A 13,494-nucleotide genomic window follows, 5' to 3' on the forward strand; every position below is an offset into this window, starting at 1 on the left:
GAACAATCTTAGGTCATGTATATCATACTGCAGGGATAGTGAACGTGTGGCCCTCCGGATGTGGTTATATAAACATAAGAGGCATGCTGGATCAGACCAAGGGTCTATCTAGAGCAGCATTTTGTTCACACAGTGACCAAACAGCTGTTGATGGGAACACACAAGCAGGACACGAGTGCAACTGCACCCCCCTGCCCATATTCCCCAGCAACTGACATACATAGGCATACTGCCTCTGATACTGGAGATAGAACATAGCCATCAGGATTAGTAGCCATTGGTTGGACAGAAACTCTCATCCACCCAGACCAGGATAACCAATAGCGATTAATGAGGGTTGCATCTAGAGGGCCACACGTTGCCTATCCCTGTCACACAGCTTACTTGCCTCCTAATTTAAACAGAAAAGAGGGCAGATGCCTTCAGCTTCTAGCTGAGAACAGTGGCGACTAGTTTCTATGCTTCAAATTTGCTATATCCAGGACTTCGTTCTAAGCCAGCCTTTCGCAACCTGGTACCCTCCAGGTGTGTTGACTACAACTCCAATCGTACCCAGCCAGCGTGACCTAACCCGCGATTTTGAGAACCTGCTGGATGTTTGGCAGAGATGCGACACACTAAGACGAGAAAAAAAAAGGAAAAGGGGGCGCACAGCCTATAAATAAACACAGCTCCCTGCCCTTACCAACACAACCGTCTTCCTCCTTAAGTATTCCTCACTGCCATTTTCCAACGCTAGCCTTCCAGAAAAAGGACGGCGGCACAGAAACCAATTTCCCCGCGCGAAACTCCCCAAATGGGCCGAGGACGCCCATGCGCAATTGCGCATCCAGGGGCCAGCGCTCAGAGCAATAGCCGCCGTCCAAAGGCCGTCACGTGCAGAGAGAGACCCTCTGCCGCCCCCTCTCCTTGAAAGAGGCGAGAGCGGCTCCCCGTCACGTGTGTCTACCTAGACAGGGTTTGTGCGTGTGCGTTTTGTTTTGCGATCGCATCCGATCTCCCTCCAATTCTGGGTTGCCGGAGGGCTCGCGCCCCGCCCATTTGGCTGGGGCCTCGCGCAGGCTTTCGCTGTCTGCTTCCCGTCTCGCGCCGGCTCCGGCGGGCCGGGAAGGTCAGCGCAACAGCAATTTGCACGCGAGACGAGCGGGCAGGGCACAAAGGGCGGTAGGTAGCTGCTGCTGCTGCTGCGGCTGCGGCTGTTGTCTCCCCCTCCCCCCACCCCTTCTCACAGGACGCGGGAGGTGGTGTGTGTTTAAACAAACCCTTGCTTGCTCGCTCGCTCGCTCGCTTGCGGGGGCTAAAGATTAAGCAGTTGCCCTTTTCACCTCGCTCGAATGTATGCAGCTGTGCGGGGAAGGGTCAGAGACGTTTGCCTGTTCTTTCTTTCTTTCTTTCTTTCTTTTTTTGTCTTTTTGTCTTTGCCTGCTCCGCAGTTGCGGGAAAGTGCCTAAACGGGGTGGGTAGGGGAGGCGGCCGAAAAAAGGAGCTTTATTCCTTCCTCCTGACTGGAACCGAGTTCCATCCTTCCGTCCAGCTTTCCTCCACGCACAAACCGCGAGCGGCGAATACTTTTGGCAACGAGGCGGCGCAGAACTCTTGCAGTTCTAGGCCCGCCGAAGTTAACGGGGGCGAGGAGGAGGGAAGCGAAGCGAAGGAGCCGCTTCCCGTTCTGCCCTGATTGTTCGCCGTCGACAGATGGAGCTGAGTAAGGCTGTGATCGGGTTACTCACGAGGAGGCGCCGTTCGCTGTCTTTCCTCTAAGCGGGTGCCCGCCAGATGTGTTGAGCTACAAATGTCAGCACCCCCAGCCAGCCATGCCGGGAGTTGTAGTTGGACACATCTGGAGGGCACCCGCTTGGGGGAAGGCTGTACTAGGGTCTCCTGAAACCCACCGAAGGATCAGTGACACTGTGGCACGTCTGGCCTCTTTTGCCCTGGGTGCCCTGAAAACTGCTGCCATAAATTGATGAAAGCAAATAGGAGCTGGCACCGGTAGGCAAGAACCCTGCATACCTTCTAAGGAAAAGGAAGCTTCTTGGGGAGGGGGAAAAAAAGTAACGTATATTTATGGAATTTGGCAGCTGAACCAGTTATGCTTTAATGCTGTGTAGCCAAAAAAAGAAAGTAAAGCTGGCATGGAAAAAATGTGTGTCAGGGAGAGCTAGTTTTTGTTAGAAGAGAGTTGCAACAGTTGCTAAAGTCAACATTGCTGCCTCTATACTTACTACGTAGAGGACAAATGTACAGTGGGAATGGAGGAGATGACCTTGGTTGAGTCTTGCAAAGGTACCTTTCAACACATTCAAGACTTAACTAGGCCTTTTGGCGATAAAGGATAGGGGAGGGTTTGCAGTTGGTGCCAGGACCTGGGAACCTGCTTGAGATGTGTGGTTTAAGCATTTAGAGTCCTTGCTTGTTTCCCACATGACTTCAAAAGCCCCGAGTCTGTTCTTGGGAGTTGCACCCTCATCTTAAGATGTGAGAGTAATGGCTGGAGGGTAACGTGCATGACTCTCGATGATGGTGATGTAAGTCTTTTATTTTAAGGTCTGTTTTAAAGAAGATTTAGCACATCCTCGTTATGAAACTGTGGGTGCTAACAAACAGAGGCACTACCAATTAAAATACATTGTGCAGCTATTCTATTTTTCCCTTAGTGGGTTCTCTGTGGCCAGTAAAAAGACTGAAGTGGTAGGGAAACCTGGGAAGGTTACAAATGTAAAACAGCTATGTCTCGACCTCCCTCCCCCACTTCCAGTAAAATTCTGTGGATGGGACAGGGTGGTTGTACAATAAAAGCATTGTCTGGAAGTGCCCTGCATTATGCCCTTTTAACTTTAGTTGAGGTAGGACCCTCCAAAATCTCCTTGGGAGGCTGTTTTGAGGCCTTGCTGCCTTAATCCTGTGTGTATTTATTCAGGTGTAGGCCTTGCTGAGTACTCCCAAGGAAGAGTGCTTAGGACTGCAGCCTTAGCTATTAAAGAATATAGCAGCCTTCTTATAGGCTTACTTGCTGTGGTCTTCTAGGCATGCATTTGAGGTACTGGCTTTCACATATTCTGGATTGTCAGTTCTATATGCCAAGAAAACATGAAAGGGGTCTGTGTCTCTTTAAGCTGTCAGGGATTCACACTGGAGAATTGCAACTGGCCCACACCTTCCAGGCGTGTGTACGCTGATGGTCCCCAGTGGTTCGGATATGCTGGTCTCTTGTTACCAGTGTTTAGCACTGAAAATTTACCCTAACATATTGCTCACTTCCCTAATTTGATTTTTGGAATTGGCTGAAAGCCCCCTTTGTAGATATCATATGTCTGCAAGGATAGTATAGCAATGGCATGAAGAAAAATGAGCAGCAACTACCTTACAGCTATAGAAAATTCTTTTGGAGACTAGATATTGAGGCATTTATTTTTGAGTTGGTTTCCTATGTTCAAGGATGCTGGAAGATGAGATTTAGGGATCAATCCTATGGCTGCTAGATGGTCATAGAATATGTTGTTTTCCGGAAACCAACCTTCCCCCTTCCGTGCTGCCTCGCAGGCAGTGCAGAGAAGCCCCGTGCTGCACTCTCACACGAGGAGCATGGAGTGGCCAAAACGGGGCGTTCTGGGATGGAGAAGGAGGAAATGCTGGTATGGCACATCCGGTGTGTCATCTGGCAGCCTCCTTCCCCACTCCGCTGTCCCGTGGCTAGACAGCTGAAATCGGCTGTCTAGCAGAAAATGCAGGGCAGGAGATGCGCGGAGGGAACGATCCCCTCAGTGCTTCTCCTGTCCTGCAATGGATAGGTGGTCACGTCCGAGTTTGGAGGCGGCCGCCTATCTGGATAGGATTGCGCCCTTAGACTGTAATCCTATGCACATTTTTCTGGGAGTAAACTATTGAAGTAAACAGAAACTGAATGATTAATAAATATATTAGACTCCATAAATTAAAAACAGCAGCTAACTTTAAATTTGCACATGCAGAAAATATCTCCAAAGCACCAATATAGTCAAGGACAAAACAAAGTAATAATGAAAAAAAAAATCAATGGCTAAGGTTAGATGTAAAACACAAGTGTTCTGATCTCCAGTTTCAAGCTCCAATGATTAAGAAGTATGTTTACTGGAAACTGTGTGCCTTGGCAGGTGATTGGACAGTGACAGCAGGCTGCATAAATTAAAAGTTTGTTACTCTGAGACAGCTTTCACAGGTCCTTCCCTCAATGAATGAACTTGACTCCAGTCAGAGACTGATAAGTAGTTGTATCCAATCATGTGTGTCTGGTGCAAATTATGCACAGCATTGCACTCAGCAAGCAGCCAATTGGAACTTGCTAATGAATGGGGATTCCAGCTTCCTGCATTTCCTGCAGACGTGGTAATGCAGTTGGGACACTAATATGCGTTATTCATTTAAGAGAACACTTTTATCTGGTAGCTATATGCCTCTGAGGGCAAGGGGTGTGGTCACAAATGATGTTACTATTCTTTCTTTTGGAGGAATTATATTTCTTATGCATTTTGAGTATCTGAGTACGTGGCATAAGTCTGTGTTACAGTGCCTCCTATTTATGGCAGTTTCCTTAGACGTTATGCCTGCTGGAAGCTTTTTTTTACTTGTATATCAAGTTGGGGAAAGAATTGTCTTGAAATATTTAGTAGGGGTCACTTTTCAGTGTTTCAATTTTTATTTTTATTTTTAAAAAGAAAGTGCTGGCAAAAATGTCACCCTTGTTTCAACCATGAATTTAGAATGATCGTGTGTTTGTTTTTTCTCAGTGCTTGAGTGAATTTTCCAGTTAAATATTATTAAAAAATTATAGGCATCAAATAATCTAGGTACTTCGTGTGTTGCTAAATATAGTTGTAGCTATATCTATTCTCCAAACCATGGGTTGTTGTTAGATTAATTTACATTGGAGTGAGAATATGCCGACTTCCTGTGTGTCCTAGAGTGCTGCTACTATTTTTGATCTTTTTGGATGTTGCTATGGTTGCAGTAGAACTAGTTAGATTTTCAGCAGCAAACGGCATTAATTTATGGGCCACACAGCACTGGCTAGTACCAGCATGATTAAATGCCTGTATTGCTGGCATGTATCTTCACTTTAGTATGGAGTGTAGTAGCTTAACAAATCTATGTCATAGGTTATCATCTGTATACAATGTGGTGTTTTTAAGATTTTTATTGCTTGTATTTTCATCCGTGCAATATACTTAATTTTACCATCTTTATTTTCAAGGGAAGAGCATCATAAATGCAGATAGCTGGATTTAAGTAGCTTACCCATAATAATGAGTAATGAATAATGAGTTCCTTGCGAGAGGGAGAAAGGCGGGGTATAAATGCAATAAATAAATAAAAATGTCATCTAAATCCCATTGAAAACATTGGTAAAATCCTCACTTATTTTCAGTGCCGTTGGATTGCACACAGACGCGTTTCAAAGTATTGGGACTGGATGATGATAGTTCTGCCACTCTTTAATATTTTTAGGTTAGTGACTATGTGTGGATGTGACTTACCTTTATATAAACTGTAGTTCAACATTTTTGCTTCTGGAATGATAGAAAAAACCGTAAGCATAAAGCCGCAATCCTAATCTTGGAAGTCATTTAGGAACATAGGAAGTTACGTTATATTGAATCAGACCCTTGGTCTCTCTAGTTCAGTATTGTCTTTAATCTGACTAGTAGTGGGTCTCCAGGGTTTTAGACAGGGGTCTTTTCTAGCCCTGTCTGGAGGTGCTGCGGAGACCTTCTGCATGCAAAGCATGTGCTCTACCACCAAACCACAGCCTTTTTACTGAAATAGGATGGAATTCACTTGCAAGTAATTGTGTCCAGCCTAAAAAAATCACATTTAAGTATTGCATTAAAGTGATGGTGATTTGAAATCTATATGTTACATTGCATTTTGATTAAAATATTATTTCTGTATTCATTCTCAAATGCCAAAGGTCTAAACATATTGCTAAGTGCTACTTATTCACAGAGAAAAGTTCATGGATCTTGTCAAACTGTTGTTGACGTCAGGTTGTGCATTGTGACCTTAAGTTAGAATTCATTTTAATAAGACACTTTATGCTTTCCTGGTCTCTAGTGCCATTATTTGCTAAAGAACAAATGTTTTTGTATACAGCAGGACACCTGTGTGGCTTCCTAACGGGGTAATCCTCCTTGCTGGATCTTGGCCAACATGGCAAGCCTCCTGCGTACAGTTGTTACTAGTTGCTCCAGTCCCCTTTTCAATAATGTGATGTGTCACAAGGTGAAGACTGTGAAGACGCCGTGCTTACGGACAATCCGCACCCACCAGATACTCTGGTGCCAGGCACCTGTCAAACCAGGTACGTGGCTTTAATAGAAATGCTTGATTTCAAACTTAAGGGTCTGAAATTGACACACACACCCAGAAGCCACTTCCCAACATCCCATTCTGCTCTCCTAGCATTCTGTTACACTCCTAGTGTAACCAAGAAAAAGATCCCAGGTTGGGGCGATGCATCTCAACAGCTGTGGTTACTTGACAACAGGTTTAGTCTCTATTCTGATGTTGATTTTAAGTGTACCTTTTCTCCCATATAAGTGAATGGTTGTTATGAACGCTTTCAAAGGGAAATAAAACACTGCTTTTTTAGGATCCAAGGCTTCCTTCCAGGTTGATGCTATGGGGCCAAGTTGTCATTGCCTGAGATCTGGCAGGGGATTGAAATTCACCCTGGGGGTTCTTGTAATATACAAACACACCTACATGCATCCTGCCCATTATTCAGACTGGAAATTTGGTAATGAAGAGAGGTGTTATAGTTGAAGGTACAAAATGTACCTTGGAAATGCATGTATTAAACAGCCTTTCAGTTAGGTATTTGCCTAGGGCAGGTAACAATTCCTTCCGAAAAATTACCTTGCTGGACCCATTGCTCAAGTCACTTTGTGACAAACTGGATAAGTGCAAACAGGTAGGCTGATTAAAAAAACACACAACTCCTGCAGGTTAGCAAAAAATTTGTGTAACTGAGCTAGTCTACATAGATCAGTGGGTCTATACACTTTTGTCCGCAGTGGCTGGGTTTCATTAAAAATGTTCTGTATGACTCTTCTTTTTAACTGGACCACACATCTTTGTTTGGAGCCTAGGAATTGGTTAACTATCCTCCTGCTGCTGAGTGCTTCCCAAACCCACCCTGTGACTCTTCACTAATCTTATACTTCTTCCCCATCCCTATTTTGGCTGTCAGTTGTAAACGATAAGCCCACTAGGCAGAAAACCATGTGACTACTTTGGCTTGTATCGTACTATGTGCTGTTGGTTCTCCTAGTGGTATTTAAATGGGTAGTAACTAGTTAAACCTCCAATCTGGTTCCCTCCAGATGTTTTTGGTCTTCAGCTCTCATCAGCCCCAGCCAGCATGTCCAATGGTCATGTAGGCCTTAATTTCTGAAGGCTGGGGAAAGCTAAGCTAGTTTAAAATGTACATGCAAATGCCTGTATGTGCACTACAGAAAATTCTCTTGATGCATGAGCACAACAAAAGTACATCATTACTTTTTCAGTTCTTAACTAGATATGTTAAGCATTTTTCTGAGAACTTACACTGGAGTACAACCCGCCTTACTCAAGCCACCCCGAGTGCCATGTTTTGGTAGAAAAGCAGGAAATAAATCAAATAAATAAATAACATGAATGGTGAGAGCTTTGTGATGGTACTCTTGAATGCATAGTTTGGCTGTTGAATATGAAAACTTCATGCTTACTGTAGTTCACAAGCTATCAACAGTTTTGCTTGCTTAATTAATGATGTCTTAATGATTACATTTTTTTCCAGTGCAGAACATTTTCAAGTATGTATTATTAAATGTTTCCTAGGTATATTTGCAAGAATTGGAGCTCATGCGCAATTAACTTGGGTCTGGTGACTTCGTACAGTTTGGAAAACTGTTCTAACTAGGATGTCTTTGTTGATGTGACTACACCAACCCATTGTTTTAATTTAGTTTGATAACATAAGATTGTCATTCAACAAAAACATAAAGGGCAGACATAATAACAGATGATATGCTCATCTCTGCTGTTTCATGGTTTTTGGTGAGTTCGCTGTGTTTTTTAAAGCTTTAGTCTATACATTTAAAAGCATATTAACTCCTATGTTCGATCTCCTTTGAGATGGTGGCCCAGTTTGCACATCACACCAACACAGTTTTTTTTTAAAAAAACAAAAAACCCTGGCTTGTCACAAACACAGCAGCATGTTGATGCACACTTCACGATCACTCCTGCTACAAGTGGGAGTGCTGAACAACCCAGGGGCACTCCGTGCTTAGGTTGTTTAGCATGACTCCGGGTTCCAACTCTGGCTTGTCTCTCCCCTGACAAGCCAGAGTTCCTGTCACGGAGTGTCCCTACGTGGTTTAGCCACTCCCGGTTGCACTGGGAGCAATCGGGGAGCGTACACCAGCATGTTTGCAACAACTCAGGGTAAAAAAAAAAAAGCCTGGGCTGTTGTTCAGTGTGAACCAATGTATGTGAAGTTCATGAGCACTTAAAAGTACCATATAAAAGTGAAGTGTTATGGCAATTTTTGTATGGGGTGTTCAGAAATAAGAATTCTAATTTTTAAGTGAAAAAAGCCCCTTACTGCAATGATTTGGATATACTTCTAGTTACTGTAGTAACACTGTTTGCTGTATTTATTTAAAATTATTTGTATGCTGTATTTAAGGATAGAACCCTTACATCTTACTGTCTACCCAAGTTTTCATCACAGTCATATGCACTTTCCACTCTAGTCCTGTAAATCTTTTCAGTTATTTTGACATCTCTATGATAATCTTGGAATAAAATTGAGAGGAAGAGAAGGTATTCATTAGCATCGTGCTTCTGCACTAATGTGACTGAGGCCCATTGGTAAGGGAAATCCAGAGGCTGGGATCCCTGAGCTGAAATCCCTGTTCAACCAAATGGTCTTGTTCCAATCATATCCTCCCTGTTTTACTACAGTGAACAAAGAGCGTTTTGTGGAACACTAAGGGTGCAGTCCTATGGATGCTTGGGAGCCCCTGAACTCAGAGGCTTCTGAGATTCCTATGCCCTGCTGGGCTGAAGCTGGCAGAATGGGAGGAGTAGCAGAGGCAATCTTTGCCTCCCTGTCCTCCCGCCCTGCAGATTTCACTAAATGGGCTAATCTTCACTAAAAGGGCTAATCCCCACCTAGTGAGGGTGCTTCGGAGGGGAAGAGGAGAAGGCTTCAGATAACTTGTATTCTGATGTCTGTGGTCTCTTCTCCTCCCCATCCATTGGAATGCCCACTTTCCCCATTTCCGAGGTTGATTTTCTGACCTTGGAGAGGCAGCTGGCGCAGTTCTCTCCATGCTGGCTGTGGGGATGGGGGGTGTTGGATTTCCAACTCCCCCTTCTAAGGTTGGAGCACTGTCCAGAATGGTTTTCCAAGCCGTTCTATGGTCCCTGGGATGCTCGCCCAGGCACCATAGGATTGCTCTCTAAAGTGCTATAGAAATGATAAATGTTTCATTGAATGATTTCTGCAATAGAGAACAATGGGGAGGTATTTAAAAAATTAGAAAGGCTTGCACGCAATATGTTTTTTAATGGGAAGTTAAGGAATGTGGGGAGAAACCTTACATGTGAAAAGTTATGACATAAATTTTTTCAGGTGCAGTGTATTTCCATGAGTGACATCTCATCTGAGGAATGACTTTAGTCATGTAGTCCTTGGTTAGGGAAATCTGAGTGTACGCAGTCATGAAATTGGTTAAGAATAGCCTGATATGGAGGACCGGAAGAAGGTCATGGAATTCTAACAAAACTAAGTGATTCTAAGTGATGAACCCGCTTTCATCACTTAGTGCAAAATTCTGTAAGTATAATAGTACTTTGCATCTCAGGAAGGCCTTGGCTCTGTAAAATGATATCTATTTTTCCCTGAAGAGCACTGATGTCCTACTGTCTGAGAAAAATAGGTGAGATTTTTCGCTGATTAAATCACTGAAAGACATGTTTATGCTTGTGCCTAGTGTGTTTATAGATAGCCCTCCATGTAGCTTGGCTCTGCATGACTAAGAATAGCTCAGTCTAAAGTCTGTGAGGAATAAACTGAAAATGAAAATCAGCAGCATGTATGCTTTGGTTGCTGTCTTGCTCCCCCACCATTTTTGTGGGGAGAAACGTGGGAACTGATACTCTGTAGTTTAGTGGTCTAGCAAGTTCATCTTTGGCAGCAACTATTGTGGGATGCTTAAGTTCAAGGAAAGTGGGTGGCAACAGAAATAGTCCACCTCACACTTTGAGAGTCATCACTAGAGCAGATTCTGTGCTGGCTGGGGATTGTGGGAGTTGTTGTCAAACAGATCTGGAGGGCACTAGCTTGGGAAAGGCTGACTTAACGGTGCAATCCAATGCAGATAGGCGGCTGCTTCTGAACTCGGAGGTGACCGCCTATCCAGTGCAGGGCAGGAAGAGCACGGAGGGGATCGTTCCGTCCATGCTTCTCCTGCCCTGCATTTTTGGCTGGACAGCTGATTTCGGCTGTCTAGCCACAGGATGGCGGAGCGGCAGAGGAGGCTACTGGACGACACATAGGATATGCCATACTGGCATTTCCGCCCTCCCTGCCTGGAATGCCCCGTTTTGGCCGCTCTGTGCTTCTCTTGTGAGCGCGGAGCACAGGGCTGTTCTGCACTGCCTGCGAGGCACTGCAGAGGCGGGCGGGGAAGGTCAGTTCTCCAGGAACCGACCTTGGAGCATGTTCTCGGAAGACCAGATATCCTATGGCCATCTAGCTGCTGACTAGCGGCCATAGGATTGCTCTCTCTGGGTGATTTATCTGTTGTTAGCCTCCTAATAAGAGGATGCATGGAACTCATCCCTTGCCACTAATACCACCACTTGTCTTGCTTGTCAAAAGAAAGCAGCAAGACACTTTTTACATAACAATCAAGATGTGTGTTGGCTGCGGTACTACTTGGCATTTGCCTAGCCCTGGCATCCTGTCCAGGGTCTGATGGTTAGCTGCACCTGCTGTCTTTCATGGCTCTCCTTCCCTCTCTTCCTGCATGCCCTACCACTTCCATGTTGCTGCAGTTGCTTAATGTGATATCGTGGATAGAATGTTGGACTTAGAACCCTGTTCAGCTATTTATTTATACAATTTATTACTCACTTTTCTTTACAAAACAATCCCAGAGTAGGATACAAAACCAACAAAACACAATAAAGTCATACAGCATCAATCGATAAAACAGTAAAACAGGAGAGAACAGGGACGCAGCTAAGTAAGTTATGAAGGTATCTGAATGATGTTGGGCCAGTCTTATTGTCTCTTGGTCTAACTAAAACAGCCTCATGTGGCGCAGAGTGGTAGGCGGCAGTATTACAATCGAAATTCTCCCCATGACCTGAGTTCGATCCCAGCGGAAGTCAGGTCTCAGGTAGCCGGCTCAGGTCGACTCAGCCTTCCATCCTTCCGAGGTCGGTAAAATGAGGACCCAGCTTGCTGGGGGAAAGGTAGTCATGTGACTGGGGAAGGCAATGGCAAACCACGCCACTGTAGTCTGCCATGAAAACACCAGTGTAAGCAGGTGTCCCTCTAGGGGTCAGTAATGACCTGGTGCTTGCACAGGAGAAACCTTCCCTTCCCTTCCCTTCCCTTCCCTTCCCTTCCCTTCCCTTCCCTTCCCTTCCCTTCCCTTCCCAAGTAAAACAGGATGGAACCTGAAGGACCACTTGCACATTGCTATGAGTTCATTAGAGGGTGGGATACGAATGTGATAAATACTTTGGTCCTCGAAGAAGCCAGCAGCTTGCTTTTTGCCAGCCAGCATAAATGGTGGCTAACAAGTGGTCCTGGCACTTCCTTATCCCCAACGGCAGAGGCAAATGCTGTGAGAGGTCTCCAGCCAGTGCTGCGTTTATCATGTGAAGAAACTGCTTTAACAGGTGTAGATCTGCAGCCTTTGAATTTCACTGGTAGGCTTGGTTGTAGGCGTGGGTGTTGTAGGTGTGTCTGGGTGTATTTGACAAGGTGAATAGAAATGTCTTGATCTACTTTCTCTATGCTATTCATTGTATCCTCTTGTCTTCATTTCACCTCACTCCATCAGGCTGTCTCGTCTTCCTGCAGAACTCTGAAAAAAGGTGAGCAGCTTCTTCTGAAGCTGTCGTTATAGTAAGTTGGTAAATAGATACAACTTTTGATGTTTCATTCTCCCATCTTAGCAGTAGTGAGTAGTTATTTGTAACAGCCTCTTTTCTAAACCTCTAAGGTTGCAATTCTAAGCAGACTTACTAGGGAGTAAGCCACACACAAAAATGCAACAGCAATCAACTGTTATACATAACAATATAAAATGTGCAATTTATTGTACAAAAAGTGAAAATGTTTATGCAAGACTACAAAGCTCATATACAGAGATGGGGGAAATACGAAGAAACAGGACTAAATTTTCAAAATGCACAAACGGAGATTAATTCAAAGATCATAGAATCATAGAATAGTAGGGTTGAAAGGGGCCTACAAGGCCATTCTCAGAGACGTACAACTCTGAGAATGCACAGATGAGCATCTGGTAGAGTACCCATTTCAACAGTACTGTCCCCTTTCTTTGTATATGGGCTTTGTACTTTTGCATAAATGTTTTCATCTTTTGTACAATGACAATATAAAATGTGTAATTTAATTATAACAGTTGGGTGCTCTTACATCTTTTTGTGGTGTTCTGCAACTGTTGCTCTCTTTTTTTAGTTTGTTGCTAGGGAATAAGCCCACTGAACTCAATGGGATTTACTTCTGAATAAACATGTTTCGATTGCACTGTTGATGACTAGTCGGAATGGTTTTTCTGTTGTGGAAAGTCATTGAGTCCATGAAGAAGACCAACAAAAAGTTGCTCTTTTCTTCCTCTCCCTTGTTTCCAGTGCCCAGTTTTCTGTAGATCTTCTTGTTACTTGAGAGATTTAAGTGAAACATAATGATGGACCAGGACTTCAAGTAGGCCCTGAAGACCTGGTTATTTACTTAGGCCTGTAATTGAGTTAGGGGCTTTTGTGCATATCATGATAGCTGATTTTAATGGTTAATTTTGACTTTATCATTGTTTTTAGCATTGCTGTAATTTATTTTTTATGGGTTGTATCCAATTTTAGTCTAACTTCTGTCCCATTCATTTCACTGGGTCTACTTGAAGTAGGATTTACATTGATGCAACGCTATTGTTTTAAGTTTTACACTGCCTTGGGAGGGTTTATCCTTACCTAATCTAGCTAATTTTTTTAAAAATACTTTTTGCTGTTTGAAATTCCTACAAAACTGGTTTACCTTCTCTATATTACGTGGCTGCCAGTCTTGTGTCACTCTTGTAAAGACAAGAATGTTACTTTTCTAATAATACAATATGCGTATAATATCAATGTTTAAAAGAGATGACTGTTGAGACTGGGGAATTTGTAATATCTCTTAAATTGCCTCTTACACTACAAGAGTTATTTGCC

General features: G+C 43.8%; 1 protein-coding gene across 9 annotated transcripts in view; it reads left to right on the top strand.

The window, feature by feature from the left end:
* The first annotated feature begins 823 nt into the window (after positions 1-823).
* The window catches only part of NNT (nicotinamide nucleotide transhydrogenase), a 78,645-nt gene continuing 65,974 nt past the window's right edge, over positions 824-13,494 (top strand). Inside the window, exons 1-3 of one of the 9 annotated variants that reach the window (XM_084833178.1) lie at positions 971-1,164; positions 5,405-5,484; positions 6,130-6,337. In XM_084833178.1, coding sequence (XP_084689304.1) covers positions 6,187-6,337 — 151 coding nt within the window. In that variant the 5' untranslated portion in view covers positions 971-1,164; positions 5,405-5,484; positions 6,130-6,186. Of the gene's footprint in view, positions 1,165-1,227; positions 1,706-5,404; positions 5,485-6,129; positions 6,338-12,107; positions 12,142-13,494 lie in introns of those variants that run through there. The other 8 variants (XM_084833182.1, XM_084833181.1, XM_084833179.1 and 5 more) reach the window with 8 other exon arrangements.

This window comes from Heloderma suspectum, chromosome 2 (assembly GCF_057233095.1).
Source record: "Heloderma suspectum isolate Gila_16-S chromosome 2, 16-S_ref, whole genome shotgun sequence".
Classification (NCBI taxonomy): domain Eukaryota; kingdom Metazoa; phylum Chordata; class Lepidosauria; order Squamata; family Helodermatidae; genus Heloderma; species Heloderma suspectum.